The sequence below is a fragment of the Vicugna pacos genome, chromosome 19 (genome assembly GCF_048564905.1).
Source record: "Vicugna pacos chromosome 19, VicPac4, whole genome shotgun sequence".
In the NCBI taxonomy this organism is placed as follows: Eukaryota; Metazoa; Chordata; class Mammalia; order Artiodactyla; family Camelidae; genus Vicugna; species Vicugna pacos.
In genome coordinates this window covers 16904276-16926834 of record NC_133005.1, presented here as the reverse complement: position 1 = coordinate 16926834, position 22559 = coordinate 16904276, and the positions used below count along the sequence as shown (strand labels likewise).

Sequence of the window (22559 nt, the reverse complement as noted above, 5' to 3'; positions counted from 1 at the left end):
GGGGGCAGAACTGAAGAATAAGAGTAAAGAAAAACTTTGGAATAGCCCCTGGCTGGAATAGGAAAATCCATAAGAAGTAAGAAGAAAGCCTGCTGTGCAGCACATAGGCACCAGGTGCAGGCCGTGACATGAATTAAGTCAATGTAGCTTGATCTCACTGCTTTGTTAGCAGTACTGAGAAGTCAAGCAACAGATAACGGACAATACGTGAAGTTAAGGGGGTCCAAAGCTTGAGATTGTCGTGGTGTAAGACCAAACAGATTGGAGAGTCTGAGGTATAAGAGACTGTATATTTGGCTATTGCTGTGTAACGAGCAACTCCAAAAACCAATGACTTTTAAAAATAGTCATTTATTCGTGCTCATGAGGTTGTCTGCATGCTTTTTCTCGTCATGGTAACACTGCTGATCTTGGCGGTTCTCACTCACATGTTTAGGGTTCAACAGGCCTTAGATTGAGCTAAGGTGACGTTGGCTGGACCAGTGGGCTCTCTTCCATGTGGACTCTCATCTTCCAGGAGGCCAACCTGGGCTTGTTCACATGGCAGTGGAAGGGTTCTAAGATGAAGCATGGTAGTATGCAAGACACCTTTGAGTCCTAGGCTGAGAACTGGCACACCTTTGAACAAAGCAAGTCCTTGGCCAAGCCCAGATTCAAGGCTTGGGGAAAGGGGCCACATGTGGCTATTTAAGCTTAAAAATTAAAACTTTAGAGTTTCTCAGGTGCACTGGCCACATCTCAGGTTCTCAAGAGCCGCATGAGGCTCGTGGCCACATGTTGGACTACGCATGGATGGAGCATATCCACTCTCGTCAAAAGTCTTCTTGGACAAGCTGCTCTCGGTGTATAGATGGAACCACGCATGTACCAACTCCTGTTCTGTAGAGTGCAGTTTTTTCCCAACTAAATCATTCATAGGAACTAACATTTTTACAAGGTATTTGTGTCTTTCTCCAAAAAAAACAGAGGCTTGAGGGAGGTTTATGTTTTCCTAGGGTCCCGTTAATTGAGATTTCATAGAACCAAGACCAAAAAAGAGTCTCATCAGACTGGATCAAACTCTTAGTATTTGTCAGATCTCCAGAGGACCTGGCATGCTCCCCACCCCCCAGTCCTGTATGTTCATTTTACAGACTTACAGACAGAATAGAGACCCAAAGGTAGGGGGCTCTTAGCCATGCCAGGATCCACTCCCCTGTCCTGCAGTAAAACAGAGAATTAGCTTGTGATGTCAGACTCAAGAGATCAGAGACTAATAGCCACGTGTTCCCCTGACCCCTGTGCCATAAATTGTTACAGGTTGGAAGACGGATTTCTCTTAGCCACGACTCTCCTTTTTTCCCAGCCTTCCCACCCTCACACATCTCCTTAAAATCAATAAAACTGAAAAGCAAGAGCCTGGAGCTTGATGCCTATCTTTCTTGAATATCTCATACCTAGCCTTCGGGATTCTAACAGAAATCAATTCTAGTACAGAGTGCACCTGCACTGTGTCTGCCTGAGATGAAAATCCTCAGTCAAACAGAGCGTGTTTGGGGATCCGCCTACAACTGTGGTTGCCATGACGACACCTGGCCTAACATCACTCCACCAGCAGGACAACTTAGTGTATTACTCTCGGGCCTCATGACAGTATCCTGTCATATAATGGTCTGACTTCGTGATTTTCCGTATGTTAGAGGCACTCCCGTACTCAGTAGCGTGTCACGTAAATGCTAAAATTAAACTTAGTAAAAGAAAGAAGCTGAAAAAAAATGTTTGGTGCTTTGATGATGATGAAGCTGGGAACAGAGTTGGCAGTTAGTAGCTACACCTGCAAATCCAAAGATAAAAGTGACTGTAATAGATGCTGTTGTGCCTGGTCAGATCTCCTTTGTGGGGCTGGTACCCCATCCCTCCGCTGCTACGAGTCCTGGCTGACTGCAAATCCCAGCAACACTTTTCTCCCTAGTGTTGCCCTCCGACCATGGGAGTTCTCTTGCCTGGAGATGTCTGGAAGGTTTTGTTAACACCTCTGACCCCCTCAGCTGACTTGATACGGAGTTACAGAAGGCCAGTCTCTTTACCTCAAAGTAGAACAACACCGGAGGGTCATTCACGCTAAAGAGCTTCCTATAGGATCAGACTGGGGCTATATTTCAGCTAGAAATACACTCAGGTTTCTTCCTCTGTCCTGTCCTGCTCTCTCACTCCCCTTAGGGGTTTCTCCTGAGAGCCTTCCCTCAATAAATCATGTGCACACATATCCTCTTCTCAGTCTCTGCTTGTAGGGAACCTGACCCAAGACACTAAGCATTTCAGTTGAGTGTCTAGTTAATTGCTCTGTAATAGGAAACTTAAGATGTTAATATCCGTAACTTTATATGTAAAGCTGCTTCGGCGCCTTAGATGAGATTTCAGAATTTGTGAGTTTGATACGATCACTTATTCTTTTTAATTTTCCATATACACGGTGCCTTTTTGTTTCAGGTATTGAACTGATCCCGCAAGTGAGGATAGAAGATTTAAAGCAGATGAAGGTAAAATTTCTCTGTCAATTTCCAGCACTCTTGTGTTCTGCAGATGGGTGAAACCAGTATAATTTTGCTTCTCACCAACTGTAAATCATTGTGGTAGTGCTACAAAAAAACTTATTTTGGATTCTGTTTGTTCCCCCTACCCTCCACAGGCTTACTTGAAACATTTAAAGAAACAACAGAAGGAGCTAAATTCTTTAAAGAAGAAACATGCAAAGGTACAGAGTTTTGTATGTGTAAGCAATATGGGTGTGTAGTTTTGTTTGCTGGCTTGTGTGTTTTTTCCTTTTAGCTCTCTGATGGAAGCCTCAGGCTACTGTGTGTGTTATTCACAACCAGAAGCACTGAGTGGAAACATACCAGCCAACTGGGCAGCATAACCTTCTTTTTAATTGGTTAGAAATGAAATTTGAAAATAGAATCCATTTGGAATTGGTCGTCACTGATTTGAGATCTTCATTTTGAACAGTTATTTCAAAGGCATCACAAAGTTTAGTGCATTTAAAAATTGCTCAGTAATATGACTTTATCTAAACTAGTGGGCCATCGCCTGACTATTGAAAACCAGCTCACAGTCTTGGCCTTTAGGTATTGACATTCACTGGGTCACTGGCAAATAGTTTCCCACACACAGTGTGTGGATGGAGGTGCTGGCCAGCCCCAAACTTCTCACCCAGGGCACGTGGAGAGAGACCTCTTCTCACTTTTCCCCCATATGTAAACTCTGCTTGGTGGCCTCCTTCTGAAAAATAGTGATTATTCCTTATTACCCATAAGAAGAGGTCTTTTGAACAGTGATCATGAGAAATTATAAGTTGGTTGCAAATTTAAGAGGACAGCAGGAGGTGGACCCAGGAACTCTCACGTAGGTTGAAAAACTTCCCGATTCTTAGACCCCACCTGCTTTCAAGTCTCTCCTCACAGCGAAAGAAGAAAAACGTGATCCCTCGTTCCTTTCTAAGATGTACTCCAACGGCTGCTGCTGCTGGAAGTCTAAATGTGTTCTCTTCCTTAACTGAGGGCAAAGAGAGTAAAAAAAATATAATGCCCTAGCTCAAAAGGACTTCTGAGTTCTTTTAATCTTGTGTTCCCACTTGCTTAAACCCTGACCCAATCCTCAAACCAAGGTGTGGCCTGCAGAGCTGGACTTGAGTGATATACCCTTGACTCACTCCAGATACTAAGATACAGGGAGCATGGCCGGGAACACTGTCATTTCTTTGATAGTTTGTGCTCCTTTGAGAAATGTGGCTTCTTCCTGACCTAGTAATATTCCCTGCATTATTGGATTTGCTGGTACAGGAATCACTTTAAAGACTGCTCGAATTTTCAGTTTTATGAAATGCAGTTCCTTTCACTGCCTGCCCATATGGAAAGCTTGCCACAGATTTTTCTAAGTGTGGGACTGTTGGAGACAGAGCTAAAGTGGTGATTTCAGTTCTGTTGGTCATTGGCAACAACCTGGGATATGGAAAGGGAACAGAAAAGGGGGAGAAAAGGAAATGAGAATGCACCTCCAGTGACTTTAGTTATTAGGAGTGGAGCTGGTACCCCTACGGCAAGGCATCTCCCACCAGATTTTCCTTCCATTTAAACTGGGTCTGTGTCATTGAGGCAGGCTTCTCAGGGGCCTTTGGGCTGCTTGAAAATGTAAACATTTTGGCCTCACACTCATTTAATATTTCCTTGAGGCATGACCAGGAAATATACTGTGTCTGATAATAATAAGAATAATAATACCATCTAGAATTTTTGCATGTCACGTATTTTCCGGATGCTGTGCTCAACACGTTACAGTTACCACCTCATCTGATACTCTCCACCCTGTAAAGCAGATTCTAAGTCCCCATCGTGCGCATGTTGGAAGGTAACATCAGAGACGTTAAGCAATTTCAGTAATGCCCCAGCATTAGAGAGTAACAGAGCCAGTGTTTGAACCCAACTTGTCCTGAGTCTGGAGCCCATACTCTTACTGCACTACTCTGTGGAGGATATTGGATGCTTCAGTAAGTAAACAGGCACCCTCATTGCATGAAAGGCAGTAGCAGCACACGGGACATTATGTAAATCTCTGTCTACATTGGACAACGTCAATATGCTGGTTACCTGCACAGCTGCTAAGGAAGGATGCTCCTTGAGTCTTTAGAACTTGACCTGTGAAACACTGAGCAGAGGAGTCTGCTGATTCCCTTGTCTGAACCTTTGCGTTCAGACTGCCTCAGATTGGTTAACAGGGCCATCTGTGCAATCAGAAAAGTGGCAAAGCTGGTGTCTTAGTCACTTGGGCTGCCATGACAGATCAGCACGGAGCTGCTGGCTGAAATGCTGATTTCTTTCTCGCAGTTCTGGAGGCTGGAAGTCCAAGGTCCAGGTGCAGCAGGTCTGATGAGGGCTTCCGTCCTGGTGTACAGCCAGTCTCCTTCTTACTGCTCCTCACATGGTGTGGAGAGCATTGCTCTTCTTATAAGGGCACTAATCCCATTCATGAGGGCTTCACCCTCTTGACCTAGCCACCTCCCAGAGTTGCCACTTCCCTACGCATTGAGGATCCGGACTTCCACATGTGAATTTGGAGCAAGAAGGAGCACAAACGTTCAGTCAATGGCAAGTGAAGTATTATTTTCCCATGAGACAACTGAGAGGTAGCTTGGAAAGCTCTTCCCGGCCACCTCTGATGGCATTGAGCTGCATTCCTTCCATTTTCTTCACACTTGTTGGCAAGGAAATACTAATATTTAGTAACTAGTAAATCCAATATGACTGAAAGAATCCAAGTTGCCTTCATTTGCAGCAACAACTTCAAGCTTCCTGGAGCCCCACATTGTAAGAGAACCAAAGCTTAAAAGGAAATTTTTAAATCTCCCTAAATCCTACCATCTAAATTTGTATGGATTTTCACAACAGCTTTAGCGTACATTTTTTTGGAGGAAGCTTTCAAAATTCCTTAGGTTGAGTAGCAGAGCCAAACTGCACACTGAAATAGGCAGTGCTTGCCTGTTGCTGTCCAGAACGCCTTTTGGAAGCATTTCTGAGCAGACAAATGCATTTCATGGCTTGTAGTCCGTATCCTCGTGTACTTCAGAAGTTCAAGTCACAAACGTGTGATTATAAGCTTATGAATGAAATCCTTCTCCCACATTAAATACACAGGGGACCCACTTTTCTATTCAGCCTCCTTTGACAGTATAACTTACAAACTCTGAGTTCTATAGTCTTTTTATATAGAACTACTACTACTATATAAAGCTGGCACTTATTTTGTGCCTCTTTTGTGTTACACATTTTACAAGACCAGTGCTCTAACCCCTGAGTTACATGGCCAGGTTGCACATTTTATTTACATTCTTAAAATCCTCACAGCATCCTTGAAACCTGAATTGCGCTATCCACATTTTAGACATGAATAAAATGAAATTCACGGAAGCGAGTCCCTTGCCCAGAGCAGTATAACTCGTTAATGGTGGTTATAACAAAAGTGCTTTTCCTCTATTTGAACTGTCCAAGGGATTTGCAAATAATTATTTTCAAATAGTTAGACTTTCCTCTCTATTAACTTTCCTGTAATTTTTCGGTCTATGGTAGTTCCCTAATCTTTTCCACTGTCTCATCTGAGCCAACTTCTAAGATTAAGGGTTTATATGAATATTTTCTTGCCTAACATATAGTGAGGTCTACTCAGCTAGCACACTTGTCTTCAAAACTGAAAAGAAGAAAAACTAGTCTAGGAGGTTGGAGGATGTGGTGAATCTGTTCCCACTGGACACAATTTGTGCCTGAATTCCATTTGATCTTGTTTACCCTGATATTAATTTTTCTATCTGTCAATACTTTTAAAATGGGAAGACTAGCTAATATATATTGAGGTTTACTTAAGCATTTATTCTTAGTCTTATAACAATTATAGAAAAGGGTGCTATAATTATATATTAACTTGTCTCAGTTAGCTTCTGCTGGGTAACAAATACCCTCAAATTTAGTGACTTAAAACAACCACCATTTATCTCACAATTCTGTGGGTCAGCAGTTTGGGCTGAGTTCAGCTGGATGATTCTTCTGGTCTCATCTGGGTTCACTCATGTATCTGCTGTCACTACCAGTTTGGCAGGTGGTGGGCAGATGTGGGGGTACTGGCTGACTTAGGAAGGCTTCTGCTGAGCCCTTTTCTCTCTGCTTTATGTGGTCTCTCATCTTCAGCAGGTTAGTCCAGGCTTGTTCACATGGCAGGGGTCCCAAGAGAACAGGCAGAAGCACGTAAAATTTTTCAAGGCCTCGGCTCAGAACTGGCACACCATCATGTCCACCTCCTTCTCTTGGCTAATTGTAAGGCTGGCCCACGTTCAAGGGATGAGGACTCCACCTCTTGGCAGGAGGAGCAGCAAAGTCATATTGCAAAGGAAGTTGGATACAGAGAGGGAAATAATTGTGGTCCTTTTTGCAAACAGTCTTCCAATCACTTGCCAGATGAGACAATTTACACCTAAACAAAGCTTGACTCAGTCACCTTGTTTCTAAATGGTGGAGCCAGGATTTGAATCAAAATTCTGTCTGACTCCAGAACTCAAGCTCTTATTCACTGTACTGGGTTGCCTCTAAGTTTTCCAACGTTAGTTTTTATTCCCACACATCTTTCTTTTAAATTGAAGTACAGTCAGTTTACCATGTTGTGTCAATTTCTGGTGTACAGCATAACGTTTTGGTCATACATACACCTACATATATTCCTTTTCATATTCTTTTTCACATATCTACTTCTTGATGGTCCTAATATAAGAGTTTCAGGAGGAATTGTGAGTCTTCAGGGCACAAATATTTTGGCGTCCTTTGGGACTGGTTTTTCAACATCTGATCCTTGGGCCAAGAGCTGGAGGCTTCATAAAAATGCATATTTTTGTGCCCATCGGAGACGTAGTTATAATTTCCAAGGAGAAGTCTAGGAAATACATTTTAAATATGCTCCTCTCCTGTGCACACTAAACTTTGAAAACTTTATTTAGGATTATTCAGCACTCTTTACTGTCCCTCAGCCCCTTATTGGAAACCCCACAAATTGCCTGCAAGAGGCAGAGCGGGCCTCCTTAAAAGACAAGTATTGCCTTTTTGTCCCTGTTATTAAGCAGTCATGAAATTAATTCTCTGGTCTTTCTTCGAGACAGTATTCATATAACCCTTTTTAACGGTTATGAAGCCCCCTAAGATGAGGCTAAGGTTTGCCACCCCAAATTAGGTTATAAAATAACCTATCAAGGAAGGAAGGTGGCCTGAGCTGTACCTTCCCAACCCTAGCACCCATGGGTCAACTGTGGTACATGGCAGCTAAGAGCAGAGCCCAGGACCTAGTCCATGTTCAGTGACTGTAAGGCACCCTCAGCTCTACCATATCAGCCTGGGTAAATCATGCCACTTGTCAGACCTAAAGGGAAACAGAATGTGGTTTACTTAACCTAGTGGCTTAAGAAAGGCATGGTCTGTGAGAGAGCCTATTTCCAAACCTGAAGGTTGGCTGCACGTTGGAGAAGGAATAGTGGTGTGTATCTGAGGATCTACAATTTACAAAAGAGAACCATTGAAGTAGGTGTGAGCTCTGCCGTTAGGATAGTGAGAAGAAAAGATGGGAGGAATGACCATTTGAGCCCCAAATGAAATCAGGATGCTAGCGGACATGCCTAGATTTTGGAGACCAGCAGTATTCAGTTGCTTTTGACCCTCTGAACGCAGCTGGCAGTCAGTCAGACTTCTACTTGTCTCTCACGTTCTAGTACCACCTCTTCGATTTGAAATAGAAACTTGGGGAATGGTTTGCAGGTGTCCATTAGATGAGACACAGAATGAGCAGCACTGATGAACAGCAAGCCCACCCCAGTGCAGGGCTCAGCAGGGATGCTTTCATTAACAGTTGGCGTGCTTGTCAACTGTCAGGTGTGGTTAGATCCTTGGAGCCAAAAAATTTAAACCCAGCTTTGGGTGAATATCCCCAATAACACATTAGAAGAGGAATTCCAACTCAAATGAGGTAAAAGAAGTCAATGAGGGAAGTTGGCCAGGTTTGGAAAACAGAGAGCCCCCGTTCCCACCCAAAGGGCAAGTCAGACTCCGTTCCCACCATTGGTGCCTTGAGAGTCTGTGCGCCAGCTTCATTCTCTAAAGGAGAACCACAGAATCTGAAATCTTATATGAATTCCCTCTTCTTAAAATACGGACCACTAATTTAATCTTCCCTTGAAACACCAAGTCGGCAGGGAAAAAACAAAAAACAACAACAAAAGCGACTAGATGCAGCTCTTGGGCCACCAGGCTGCAACATCGCCACTGGAAGAGTCAAATAAAACGCCTGAGAAACCAACCAAAATTTGGCATTTCGGCAAAGCTGCTCATGGAAAATCTGCTCTTTGCTGTGCAGTTTTGCTGATAACACCAAGACTGCTGTTAAACTCATCAACTGTAGTTTTCGATAAGACGTCGGGAGCAGACCTACCACCTGTTACGAGGTAGAAAGGGGCAGAGACAGAGCAGGCACCCTCAAAGGCAGCTTACCGGTGATCCCAGAGTTGCGTGCTGAACAAACACGACTGACCCAAATGTTTCAGCAGCATCCGTGGTGTGATGATCCACGCCCATAAATGTTTCCCTCAAAGAAGCTGAATTTACTCTCAAATTCAGTAAGAAACAGACAAATCCTGCCAAAAGCTGTACTTCATTCAGGTCAAGAGTACCAAAATGAAGTGTGTTGACTTAAAAGTCGATCTTAACTGGAACATTTGGGAGGAATAAATGTACAGAAAGAATGAAATCAGTGGTAGATTTTTTTTTAAGTTAAAATAAGCTTAGAGGTCATTTCCTGGCTCCTTCAGTTTATACAACAGGAAGCTGAGGCTCGACCCCTGTCACGTGACAATAGATCATTAGGACCCCTGTTCCTTTGTGAAAGATGAAGTGATGTCTGGGAACCAGATTATCCCAAAACACTTCAGTACTTGCTGCCTACAACCCAGGGGTGGAGTTTTGAGCAGAGAGAGAGACAGAGAGATCATGTTTCAAGGGGAGCTTTCTTGTTCCTTGTATTTGTTCATTGTAATCATCTTAATTCAAAATGCTTCTAGTTTTCCAAATTATTTCTGTATACATCAGGTGACTTGCAGCTCAGAACCATGAATTAGGCTGAGCAAAGTGATCTTGTTCATTTTTCTAATAAAGAAATTGAAGCCTGGAAAGAATTGCATGCATTACACAGGCCACTGGGGTATTAATTACGTTGCTGGGACTGGGATCCAAGCCCTCCTGCTGTTTCCTTCACTAATTGTCTTATTCATGCAACAAATATGTATCAAATCTGCTTTGTACCAAGCTTTGAGCCGTGTAGTAGCAGAAAAAAAAAGTTTCCTTGCCCTTGAAGAGCATTATCTTCTGTACCTGAACCCATCATGAATACCTTTATGTACTAACAGCCTCATTCTTCATGTCTAATTGGGTTAATCAGGTTCACCAGAACACTTCCTTAAGCAATAATCTTGTGTCAGCTTACCTCTGATCCTCAAAGCCTCTTTTTCTCCTTGTGCTGCGCTGGACTATTTAAAGAAACCGCCTTCTCCGCCTTCCTTTCAGTGATATTTGCAAGAGACACAGGAACGTGGCACCTCTAAAAATGGTTCATTCTAGACTTGCAGAGCCCCAGATTTGTTTGTCTAGGAAAATTAATGTATGTGCGAGACAGGCACGATGACTTTCACATCTTAGCAGGAAGGCTAGTCGTAGGGCCTTTTAGTGTTTCTTTTTATCCCATGACAATGCAAGGGCAGCTAAATCCATTTAAATAAGGATACATCGGCGTGTGAATCTATTCCTGTGCAGTAAGTGAAGCTTGGAGGAAAGGTTTATTGATCTAATCTCTCTGGTTGTTCTCCCTTCTACCTGGTCACTCTGTGTGTTGTTGTAAGTGTTGAATAATATAAGTAGGTTTGTGTGTCACTATATTTCAAATAAGGTGCAACAGGCATTTGAAATATGATTTAATTTATATTTACTTTTAATCGTAACAACGCTAGGTGTCATGATCCCAATTAGAAAGATGAACAGACTGAGAGGGTAAGTGTCTTGTCCAAGACCTGAGACTGTCCACATCCTTAACCCAGTGCAGAGGCTGTGACTGAAATGTGTTTTTAACAGAAAAAGGCACAAACGTTGATAAGTACCCTCATGACTGGATCTATGAGGGATTTCAACCATGAATTAAGCAAGACATTGTTATATATAGTTCTCTGACCCCAAATCCAGAGCAAAGTCACATCACCTTGGATCACCCCAATTGTGCACATCGTCAGGTCCTGTTCCAAGAACCATCCCACCCTCCTCCCTGCCTTCTCCCAAGTGCATTAATGCACCAGAAAGGAATGCTGCTACCTTGAGCACAAATACACTTCTGAAGAATTTGTGTACAAGTGAACTGAAGATCAAGCCTTGTCTTAATTTGCTAACAGCACTAGGAAATTAAGGAAATCTTGGTAAAGTTAAAAACCCCATCCCCATTTATATTTTATGAAATCTTTTATTCATGAATTCAGTTAAAGTTGAGCCTACCTTAGAAAAAATTAATTTTTTTAAAAATTTGGTCACTCACTTTTGTTACTTAAAAAAATAAGCAAAAGGGAATGTGACTGTGAGGGTAATTACAGAACCTGAACAAAGTCTGTCCATCCCAGACTCAAATACCATCTCATGTCTCTAAGTTTCTCAAGAATAAGAGCAGGCGATAACATCAATATTATCTTAGCGTGGATCTTACTGCTGTGCTGTTTTCCTCTGTGCTTAGGGCCTAAGCAGCTAAAGAAATGTGACTTCAGATAAGTCACTGCCTGTGGCCAAATTATCAGGAAGAGATAATGTTTATAGAGGAACATTATTTTCAGAGCATGGTGGTCCCCAGTTTCAGTGATTGAAGGAAGCAGATGGAAAAATATTTTAAATACCTGAATGGCTGAGGGCCAGAGCTCCTGAGCATTCTGTCAGGCTTGTGAATGCATCTAGATGAGGAAGGTGGTGAAGATATCACGTGATGGGGAGTCAGAATGGGCTGATAGTGACAACCACAGTGGCAGTTCTCATTGTATAGTGGTGGTGTTCAAGACCTTCAAAAATATGCCCAGTGATAGAGTTATATTTAGCATGTAAAAGAGAAGAAATATGGCGGCTGACCTTGGGTATTTGGGGAGCAGGGTGTGGAAGAGGCAGTAGACTAATGTGATAACTCAGACAGTGGAACAAAGATGGATGTCTGGAGGTTCTATGGAGATAGATAATGTGCACAAGAAAGAACTTTGGGATGACTGGTGTTGCCCACATGGGCAGAGCTGCCTTTTGAGGTGGGTGTGTTCATTGGATGGAGGCTGGAGAGACTCCCTTGTTACCTTATAGGGTACAAGAAAGTCTTGGGTTGGGCAGGAGATTGGAAGTCTTTCCAGTTCTCAGACTCAGTTCCTCCTTGATTTTCAAACCAAGACTCTGAAAGAGCTGGTGAAAATTATGTCAGCCTAACATAGAATGAAGTTTATCAGCTGCGCTGCACGTCCAGCTTGTAACTGCAGATTTGCCTGTTCAGGAGCACAGTACGATGCAGAAGTTACACTGCACGCAAGTGGACAAGATCGTGGCGCAGTACGACAAAGAGAAGTCGACTCACGAGAAAACCCTGGAAAAGGCAATGAAGAAGAAGGGGTAAGTACTGTCTCCTTCCTTTTTGTATTTTGTCTGTCCCCACAGTTCAGCGGCCGGTTTCAGGCCAAGGAAGAACTTAGTCTTGACTGTGCGTGCATCATTAAAAATTATTCCTGGAAAATAAGCCACTCGCTCAGCTGAAGGGAGCGACTGAAGTGGAAAAGGGGAACTTTATTCAAGTTCTACAGCTGTTAGTTTGTGAAATAATAACTGTGTCTTTTGTGGGTTTTTCTACTCAGGTACCTTTAAGGTGAATGGGGGGAGAAGGAAGGGCAAACTAAATTTAGAAAAATTCCAGAAATCATGTTTGCAATGCCAGGAACCAAATAACAAGATTGATGCACTCAAGGAGGGGAAAGTGCAATTTTGATGTTTACTTTTACAAGACTCCTTCGCTTATGCCAACAGATAAGACTGTTGAATAAAACTTACCATTGCATTTACTGTGAAAGATTTTGTCTAGAATTAAGCCAGGGGACTGTTTCTGTAATGCCGCAAGCTCACTGAGTAACAGGAGTAGAGGGGAACACAGTGGCAGCCGCTGAGAAGTGGTAGGTTGGACGAAAGCCCTCACGCGTTCAGAGCGCGCCCCCCAGAGACCCTGTCGATGAACAATGTGCTGACGCATTGTGATTCAGGCCATGATAAGTCAGAGCACATATGCTGAAGACAAGCTTAGGACCTGTTCTGGTTTCAGCAATGATACGGATATTCCAAAAGGAAAACATGATCCCTGAAATCAGCAGTAATGATTGCTGGGCAATCGCCTGGTATATATTTCCTACTCACAATAGAATAAGAAGCGAAAATTGCCCTGCGATGCCAAGAAAGACTATTTTCTCCCTTGCTGGCGTGTGTGAAAAACAACAAATCTGGCTTTACAACCAAAATGGAAAAAATTGAAAATTCACTCCAAGGCGGAGGACCGATCTGTTTTTCCGTTCTCATCCTAAATAGCGTATTATTGAATAAATGAAAAATAGCTGGAAGAAAAGCAGGAACCGAAATGGAAACTCTGACAACAAACCCTTTTAACAGTGAAATAATTGCTAGGTCTGAAATGTTTCTTTGTGCAGTGGTTGAATTGAGTAATCACGACACAGATATTTCATAAGGTGTGCAACTATTACTCACAGAACTCAGATTGACAATGAGCCATGGCGTCCCCTGTTTGATGAACAAATTGTCTTCATCGGAAGGCTTTGGAGCCAAGGCCCCTGGGACTGGGAAGAGATATCTAACGCCGGGCATGCATTTGCGGTTTTCCATTTTCAGGGGGAGTAATTGTCTCGAAATGAAAAAAGAAACGGAAATTAAAATTCAGACATTGACATCAGATCACAAATCTAAGGTAAGAAATTGCCTATTTTTACAGCAGCAGCTCGCAGAAGATATTTCGTAATTTTTTAGAAGCCACACCTAGTTTAAGTCAGAACTCACAGCCACACCTGGGGAAGTCTGGGAAGTCAGGGGACCTAGGGGTTTGCCTTTGCTCCAGGCTCCCTGGCTTGGAGAAGAGCCACTTCATGGAACACTTTTTCTTTTATTTGTTGACATATGCTAACAATATTTATGTTGTCTGCCTCAGAGGCATTGAGGGAAACAGTAAGTGGACTAAAAGGAAATATTGTATAAAATACAGAACATAGAAGTAACATTGAACGTAAGACAGAAAACCACCCACAGTGGTAGTTGAGTAATTCTTTGATACTCATTCCATCCTAACTTTGCTGTGGAATTTGGGGTGGGGAAAAAAAAAGCAAATCAAGAGCTGAGATTCTAGGAGATGAGCTGAAGTACTCTATTTCCCCCAAACCACAAGAAAGTAGGAGCTTAGGGGCATTAAGACTGTGGACATTTTGGAGAAGTGAGCACCAAGTTCTGGTCAAGAACATGAATAATTCTTCCAGCCATAAGAGTTAGAAAAGAAAAGAAAAGAAAAGGAAACTGTCAAAGAAAGTTCCCAACTATTGCTGTTCGTCAAACCAGCCGGACGTATGTTTACGTGCAGCTCTGTTATCCACCCAGCGACCCTACTGTATACCTGGGCCAGCCAGGAGGTCAAATTCTTCAAGTTCTCCTTGGTGCTGCATGTTTTGTGTCTGTTCTGCCTGGCAGTCTATTGAGGCAGTAAGCCGTGTATCTTTGAGAGTTGTTCCCCACTCTCTCTCTTCTGAACTGGAATGTTTTGTTTGAGAATTAATGCCTACGCAACATGCCATGATTTTTAAATGCTTTGCATAAATAGGAGAGTAGAAACCTTGGCCACTGTCTCAATTTGCTTTGCTACATGAAATATCCTGCCCAAATTTAGTGGCTTCAGGCAACTACCATGTAATAGCTCATAATTCAGTGGGTTAGAATTCGGGCTGACAGTTCTTCTAATTTTGGTGGGGCTCACACATGTGTCAACTGTCAGCTGGGAGTGACGGCCTCGCCCAGCTATCTGGTGGGTAGGTGCCTGCTGATTGTTTTTAACTACGTGCCATCTCATCATCCAACAGGCCAGCACAGGCTTTGTCACAGGGTAGCCTCAAGGTTCCAGGCATAGGAAAAGGGCATGCACTTTCCGAGTTTCTGCTTGCATCGTGTTTGCTATTATCTTCTGGCTAAAGCCAGTCACAGGTCAGCCAGATTCAAGGAGGTAGAGAAACAGACTCTAGTTCTTACACACAGTGCAGAGAGCGTGGCTTCTCTTCGCAGGGGAAGACTTTCTCCTCTAGCATCTGTTAAGTTTGACACATTAAGTCATCATCCAGGAATAAGAGAACACAATTCTCTCTCTCCAGACCTGTGGCCTTGAGGAAGTGAAGCTGGAAAAACAGGAGGTGATGAAGAGAAGTTTGATAGAATTGGTAAAGGAGCCCAAGGCCCAGACAAACCAGAGTGTGGGCAAGTCAGGCAGTGAAATAACAGGTCACGGTTAACAGGTAGAGCCGAAGTCATTGCTCTATTTTAATAATGCATGGCTTCCCAATTCCCATGGATTAGTACATATTTTGTGCAGGTTAGAGAGGCGGCTACCAACTGAGCAAGTATAGTAGTGGGAGGGATCTGAAACGCGTGGCTAATATTGTGTTTTCAGTTCCTACCCGAATTCCAGGGGGCACCATCCCCTTTTCCCCACACAGGTCAAAGAGATTGTGGCACAGCACACGAAGGAGTGGTCAGACATGATCAACACGCACAGTGCGGAGGAGCAGGAGATCCGGGACCTGCACCTCACCCAGCAGTGCGAGCTGCTCCGGAAGCTCCTGATCAATGCGCACGAGCAGCAGACTCAGCAGCTGAAAATGTCCCATGACAGGTGGGCGAGGTCGCCGTCTCCAGGGGAAACGCCAAGTTTTAAAAAAGACTAGGGGTGTGTGTGTGTGTGTGTTTGTGCATGTGTGCACATGCATCAAGGCAGTAAGAAAAATCAAGTTGACCTGTAACATTGAGTTTCCAGGTGTGTCCCAATCATATGGTTGATGTGAGCAAGAGGAACTGTGAGAAATGGCCTCTGCCATCAAAGGGCTTCCAAGTATTGGCAAGATGTCACACTCCCAGAAGAAATTAAGTTACAAGGACATATGATACATACTAGAAAGTGTCACAGGGTCTGCCGCCTCCTGAGAGGTCCCAGAGGCTTCACAGAGGGGTAGGGCTGGAGGTGGCCTTTGGAAAATGATCCAGAGCCTCTTAGGAAGAGAAGACACAGAAGGAGATAAAGACCAAGCCGTTGAGCTCCTAGACCTCTGGTTCTGATCACTCAGAGTGGATGAGTGATCTGTGGAAAGACTCTTCTTTCCATTATCAGGACTTGCATGAATTGTAGAAAGACAGGCCTGATCAGTAAACAGCAAAAAGTGTCCATTTATTTTGGTCTCTCCCCATTTCAGCAAATTGAGTATCACATTTATATTTTTTAATTGAAGTATAGTTGATTTACAATGTTGTGTTATTTTCTGGTGTACAGCACAGTGATTCAGTTATACACACACACACACACACACACACACACATATATCTTCCTTTTCATATTTTTTCCATTATAGATTATTACAAGATGTTGAACATAGTTCCTGGTTCTGTACAGTTAGGACCTTGTTGTTTATCTATTTTATATATAGTAATGTCTGCTAAATATCACATTTAAAACACTGCAGATGATGAGCTGGACTTTCTTCCCGAGGCAGAAGGATGTTTAGGTCAAACTTACGACTTTCGATCACAACTTTGTTACAACTTGCCCACCGTCTCTCTCGGTACGCCTCAGTTACAGTCTATTAATATAGACAAAAAAGTAGAAAACAGAAGCATTTTACTAACAGATCAAACAAAAAGACCTTTTAAATTCTAGCTGCATGAATTATCTAGGCACACACTCCAATTCCTCCCCCCTTACTTTGGAGTGGCATACGGCCGTGGAACATGAAAGTGTTCTTGCCACAGTTTCTGATTCTCATATGAGGCAGCTAAAGGAGGTGTCCCATGCTGAGTTCCCGGGGAGCTAATGTTCTATGCCCTATCCACGTTAAAGTATTCTGTTTACTTGCATATGATAGAAGTTGCCTTCCCTCTTCTCCCTTAGACATGCTTTTGATTTAGTGCACAGGAAGGTCTATTCATCAGCCTGCATTTGACCACTGCTACAATCCCAGACTATAGGTGTCAAAGATACTTCAAAGAATAAGGTACTCTCTTCTGATCTTTTTTTTGTAATTGAATAGAAGAGAAAAATTAGCCCTCAACAGTAGGCATTGTCCAAAAGAAAAAAAAAAGTAAACAAATTCTTGCATGACTTAGGAAGTCATTTGAAGGGACAATAATCTAATTACTAACTTACTTTAAAAAAAAAATAGACCCATGGCAGGGGCACTTTTTCAAAGCAACAGCAGCATTGGAGCTTTTTTTTTTCCCCAACCCCCCTGTGGTTTGTTTCCTTTTCACCATCATCACTGTTGCTCTTGGTTATCACTTGGCAGCCATATTTGGTTATTGATGCTTGTTGAGTGAATGAAGAAAGAAATGGTCCATTTACTAACAAGTTATGGAAAATTTTGAGAGCCATTTTCTTGGGCCCAGGAGTTTCTGTACCTATTTCTGCGTCTGGGGCCCTATGCTGTCTAACTGAAGACCTCTCCATTTCTGTTTTGTCCCTCCCTTTTGATGTAGTACAAACACTACTTAGATAACTGGACTCCTTGGTCACTTGTTTCTGGGCGGTGCTTCAAGGAGATCTCCATGGGTTCCAGCAAAGATTCTTTGTTAATAATATCCATTTTTAGTATTCTAAATCGTATGCCTTTAATGTACTCATGAATAGTCTGAAGATCTGAGTCTGTTGCACACACAGGTGTCCACACACACAGCAATCAGTCACCTGTAAACATCCTTTTCCACCCCAGTTCCTGTGCTTATTTGAAACCATTTAGTCCCTTTCATTCCCTCGGGGCTGTCAGGAAACAGAAAGGCCACTTGTGAGTGTCAGAACATCCTTCCGTCTCTTCTAAGCCATCTGATCCCAAAAACCATGGGGCAAAGCTGAAATATCCTTGTATTTGATTGATCATAAGTGGTTGTCCCTGTGCATTCTTTGATTACTCGCATGCTGTGTTTACTATTGTATTTTATTGCATATGAGTTTGTAAACACTATTCCTTGAGATGCTGGCATATAACTTAGGATTTGTAGCTTTTATGGATTCAGAACTCGTATGGCATGTTAGTGACTAATGGCAGCACCCTACTCTGGGCATCTGAATAGGACCATCACGTGGTTAGGGTTGGGTTAGACACGCATAATGTCTCCTCTTCCGGGTCCATCACTGTTACTTCACAGTGACCCACTGCCCCCAGGGAGAAGCATCCTTGTGGATTTCTGCCCTCCTTCCACACCACACAATACAAAACAACTTGATGAGCTCAGTAATGAAGTGAAAAGTGAACCTAGCCCTATTGTTACATTCAGAACTTTGTTTCTTTCTTCTTTTTTTAATTAGAGTTAGATATCGATAACACAAAATTTAACCATTTTAACCATTTTTAAGCGTGTGGCATGAAGTATATTCACACTGTTGTGCAACTGTCACCACTACCATCCATCTGCAGAACCTTTCATCTTTCCCAACTGAAACTCTGTACCCACTAAAGACTAACTCTCTGCTCCACTTGTTTATTTTTCTTCCTTCCAGTTTTATTGAAATGTAACTGACATATAGCACCGTTAGTTTAAGGTGAACAGCATAGTGATTTGACTTAACATACATCATGAAAGGATGACCACAGTTAAGTTTAGTGAGCATCCATCAAATCATATAGATACAAAATAAAAGAAAAAGAAAAAAGTGTTTCCTCTGTGATAAGAACTCCCAGGATTTACTCTCTTAACTTTCATATATAACATACAGCAGTGTTAATTATGTTAAGCATGTTGTACGTTACATCCCTAGTACTTATTTATCCTGTAACTGAAAGTTTATACCTTTTGGCCACCTTCATCCACTTCTCCGTACCCCTACCCTTGGCCTCTGGTAACAACAAATCTGATCTCTTTTTCTATGAATTTGTTGGTTGGGCTTTTTCTTGGAAGTATAATGAACCTACAGCCTATGTTAGTTCCTGGTGGACAACATAGTGATTCGATATTTCTGTACGTTACAGGATAACCATCACCTGTTTGTTTTTAATACATAGGGAAAGCAAGGAAATGCGAGCACACCAGGCTAAGATTTCTATGGAAAACAGCAAAGCCATCAGCCAGGATAAATCTATCAAGAATAAAGCGGAACGGGAAAGGTGAGTCTGAGGATGCTCACTGTGGGAATGCAACGTTGATGTGAAGGCATAGACTCACATCTGAAATATTAAAACCCTGTGAGTTCTGACTTGGAATCCTGCTATCATAACTGCTAGGAGGATATATTATTATTGCTGTAAAACATCTTCTGGTTGTTTACTGCCACCAGTAAAATAAATTTGGGTTCAATATCTGTGTGCTCACTTACACACAAAATTATATAAAATAGGGAATAAACAAAATCATATAAAATATGGCAAAATATCTTTCCCACATCCCACCGAGTCATCCCACAAACGTCTCACCTGCTCAGGTGTTAAGCCCGTTCTGAATGGACTTACATTCTACATAACAGCATGTAGGGTGGTCTTCCCTTGACTGGCCTTGTGCTGTCCTTGACACCAGGAATCATCTCAACCCCCGCCCCCCAGCAAGCTTGCTGGTTTATACTTTACTTAGAATGGGTTTTCTGGAAACAGAGACCAAGACAGGAATTTTGGTGGCATATGATTCACTGAGGAAGGGTATGGTCTCAGCTAGAGTTCCCTTTCAGCCTGATCCCAAGCTCTGGAGTGTAAACTACACCGCGGATCGATCCCTTTGAGCCACAGGTGTCTGGCTTTGTTACTTCTGTGTTAGTCAGTCATTGGCCACCAGGAGTTGGGGGAAGGTTTGTATGACCTCCGGAGAGATCCCAGGTGCAAGCTGGGAAAGGGGATCTGAGAGGGTGTCCTATGTTGTGCTACGCAAGAGAGGGAGTTAGCAGCGTTTGATTCCCAGTGATCACAAAAAGCATCTTCACCTGTGATGCTCAAGTCTGTCCCAGGAAGCCTCTGAGAATGTGGATGCTTGTTGCTCCATAAGTGAGAGCCTGGTTCACACCCCAGTGGTCAAACACAGCAGGATTCCTCCTCTTGGAGAAATAAGACCTGGTTAGAATATGGCTCCTGGCTGAGTTCACCACCCACACAAAGACTGTGTTTTATGCCCAGCTAAATACGGAGCAAGGTGAAGGTTAGCTTTGGGGGTTAAAATATGAGCATGAAGTTTAGGGCTTCAAGTCACTCGGCTGTTAACCGTAGGCTGAGCTGTTAGAGAACTTTGCAGCTACAAGCAATGCACTCCTGTTTCACTCGCTGTGTCTCCATGGTCTTCTGTGGATTCTCAGTGGATACCTGATCTATTTCCTTCTTGTTTTGAACACAGCAGGAACTGCTGTTCAGCTACCTCAATTTCATTGATTTTTAATGCATGTCTCATTTGTTAACCATAATAAGAAATGTTAAACTGGAAATATGACAAAAGATAAAGCATAATACTATCCAGTGTGTTTTTATGTTGAAGTTTTGTAGGATTAAATATGGTCTGGAATTAATGGGCTAGCAATGGAATGTGAAATTCCACAGTAGTTTGACCTGGAAATGAAATGCCTTTGCAACACTTTGGCCAAGAAATTCCCCAATAAACATGGAGCATCATTTATGTCTCCCTAAGGAGGTTATTCCTCAGTTTAGTCAATGCTCATTTGCACGATCATGTTGTAGTAGTTGCCTGGTTCTTGCTTATTTAAACAAAGTGCCATCTCCTCTGGACGTTATTCTCAAACAAAGAACTTTGTTTAACAGCCTTGTATAGGTGGAAATAACATTGTCCACTTCAGCTCAGAAAACATGATTCATGCCATGATAAAACCTCAATAAACTATTTTAGACTATCAAAACTGAAATACAGAATTCAACATGATAAATGTGCTAATGATTAAATAGCTCTTCATCATATTTTTCAAATATGTTGCAAAGTGGACCTCAGCCCAGTTCAGGTCAAATTATTTTAAATTACGAGCTACTGATAACCTAGCTAGAAAAGCTTTTTATTTAAATTTTTTTATTTTGACTTAATATACTTGTTTATTATAATTCTGTATCCAGTATCCAGTGGTTAGGTGATTCTGAAACATCTACAAATTTTTTTTTAGAAATTAATTTTTCTATGCCACATGGTTACCTTTTTTAAACACACACACTGTGTGTATCCACTTTATCACACTACTGAGAAATAAAATTAAAAATTTATCATCAGAGAGCTAAGAAAGACAGGCAGAAGCTGACAAATACGTCTATTCTTGGGTCAAACAAGACATTTCAACATAAGTGACATGATATTTATAACTGAATGACAGTGCAAACACCATTTATCAATGTGTGGAAGGTAGCTAAAGTACACAGGAAGAGAAATAAGCAGCAAAATGAAGAGGCAGCCTACCAGATGGGAGAAAATATTTGCAAACCATATGTCAGATAAGGGGTTAATATTTGAAATATATAAGGAACTCATAGAAATCAATAGCAAAAAAAAAAATCCACAAATAATCTAATTTAAAAATGGGCAGAGGACCTGAATAGACATTTTTCTCAAGAAGATGCACAGATGGCCAACAGTCATAGAAAAGGTGCCCAGCATTGCTCATCATCAGGGAATGCATATCAAAACCACAATGAGGTATCACTTCATCTCTGTTAGAATGGCTATGCCTGTAAAAAAGAAAGAGAAAACCTATCTGTATAGCCCTGTAACTATTACAGAAATTCGATCCGGTCATGAAAAGCATTCCACCTCACCAAGAATCAGGGAAATGTGAGTTAAAACAACAGTCTGATGCCATTTCAAAAAACCAACCAATTCACAGAAAAGTAAAGGTCTGATAGTAACAAGAGTGGGTGGAGATGCGGAGAAAGTGTACCACCCAGACATCACAGATGGGAGTGAAAATTAGGACAGGTGCTTTGGAGTCAAGTTGAAGGTTTTCATTCCCTACCAACCTGGAGAAACCTTTGCTCACATGCACAAGAAGGTCTGTCCTACACGCCGTGTATTTAGTCAGCAGCGTTCCAAGCACCGCCGGACCCTGTGCACCAGACCATTGTGCATTGTTGAGCAATAACCTCCTTTTTATTAATGGCAAAATGAAAACACTGTAGTCTGTTCATCAATGGAAAAATCAATAGAACACATGAAAATAATGGAATAGTTTGAAGCATAGCTATCTCTCTAAATGACAAGGCTAAGGGATAAGATATAGAAAGAAACCCAGAAAATGTTGCCATGTAGGTTCATTTGGAAACCATACAAAACAATGTATATTGTCCAGCAGCATCAGCATCCTCTGGGAGCTTGTTAGAAATGCAGAATCTCAGGCCCACCCCAGACCCACTGAATCAGACCCTCTGGGGGTGGGCCCAGCAATCTGTGTGTTTGATTGTGTCTCCATATGATTCGTGTGCATGTGAAAGTTTGAGAAGGACTTGTGTGTATTACATATGGATACATCCATATATAATAAATATTAAAACATGGATGGGAAGCCCCACACCAAATTTAGAATGGGAATGGTGGTCACCTCTGGAGAGAAAGAAAGGAGGGGAATGGAGTCAGGAGGAATACAAAAAGGGGCTTTAATTAGATCTGCAACACTTTATCTCCTTTAAAAACATGACAAACATGGTAAAACATTAACATTGATTAATCTGAGTGATGGGTACACAGATCTTTTTTTTTTTT

General features: G+C 42.2%; 1 protein-coding gene across 1 annotated transcript in view; it reads left to right on the top strand.

Moving 5' to 3' along the window:
- PLCB4 (phospholipase C beta 4) overlaps positions 1 to 22559 on the top strand; it is a 388618-nt gene that overhangs the window by 358608 nt on the left and 7451 nt on the right. The window contains exons 29-34 of the mRNA XM_072943829.1: positions 2470 to 2519; positions 2669 to 2734; positions 12106 to 12221; positions 13497 to 13572; positions 15353 to 15528; positions 18899 to 19000. Of these exons, the coding sequence (XP_072799930.1) occupies positions 2470 to 2519; positions 2669 to 2734; positions 12106 to 12221; positions 13497 to 13572; positions 15353 to 15528; positions 18899 to 19000 (586 nt within the window). The remainder of the gene's footprint in view (positions 1 to 2469; positions 2520 to 2668; positions 2735 to 12105; positions 12222 to 13496; positions 13573 to 15352; positions 15529 to 18898; positions 19001 to 22559) is intronic.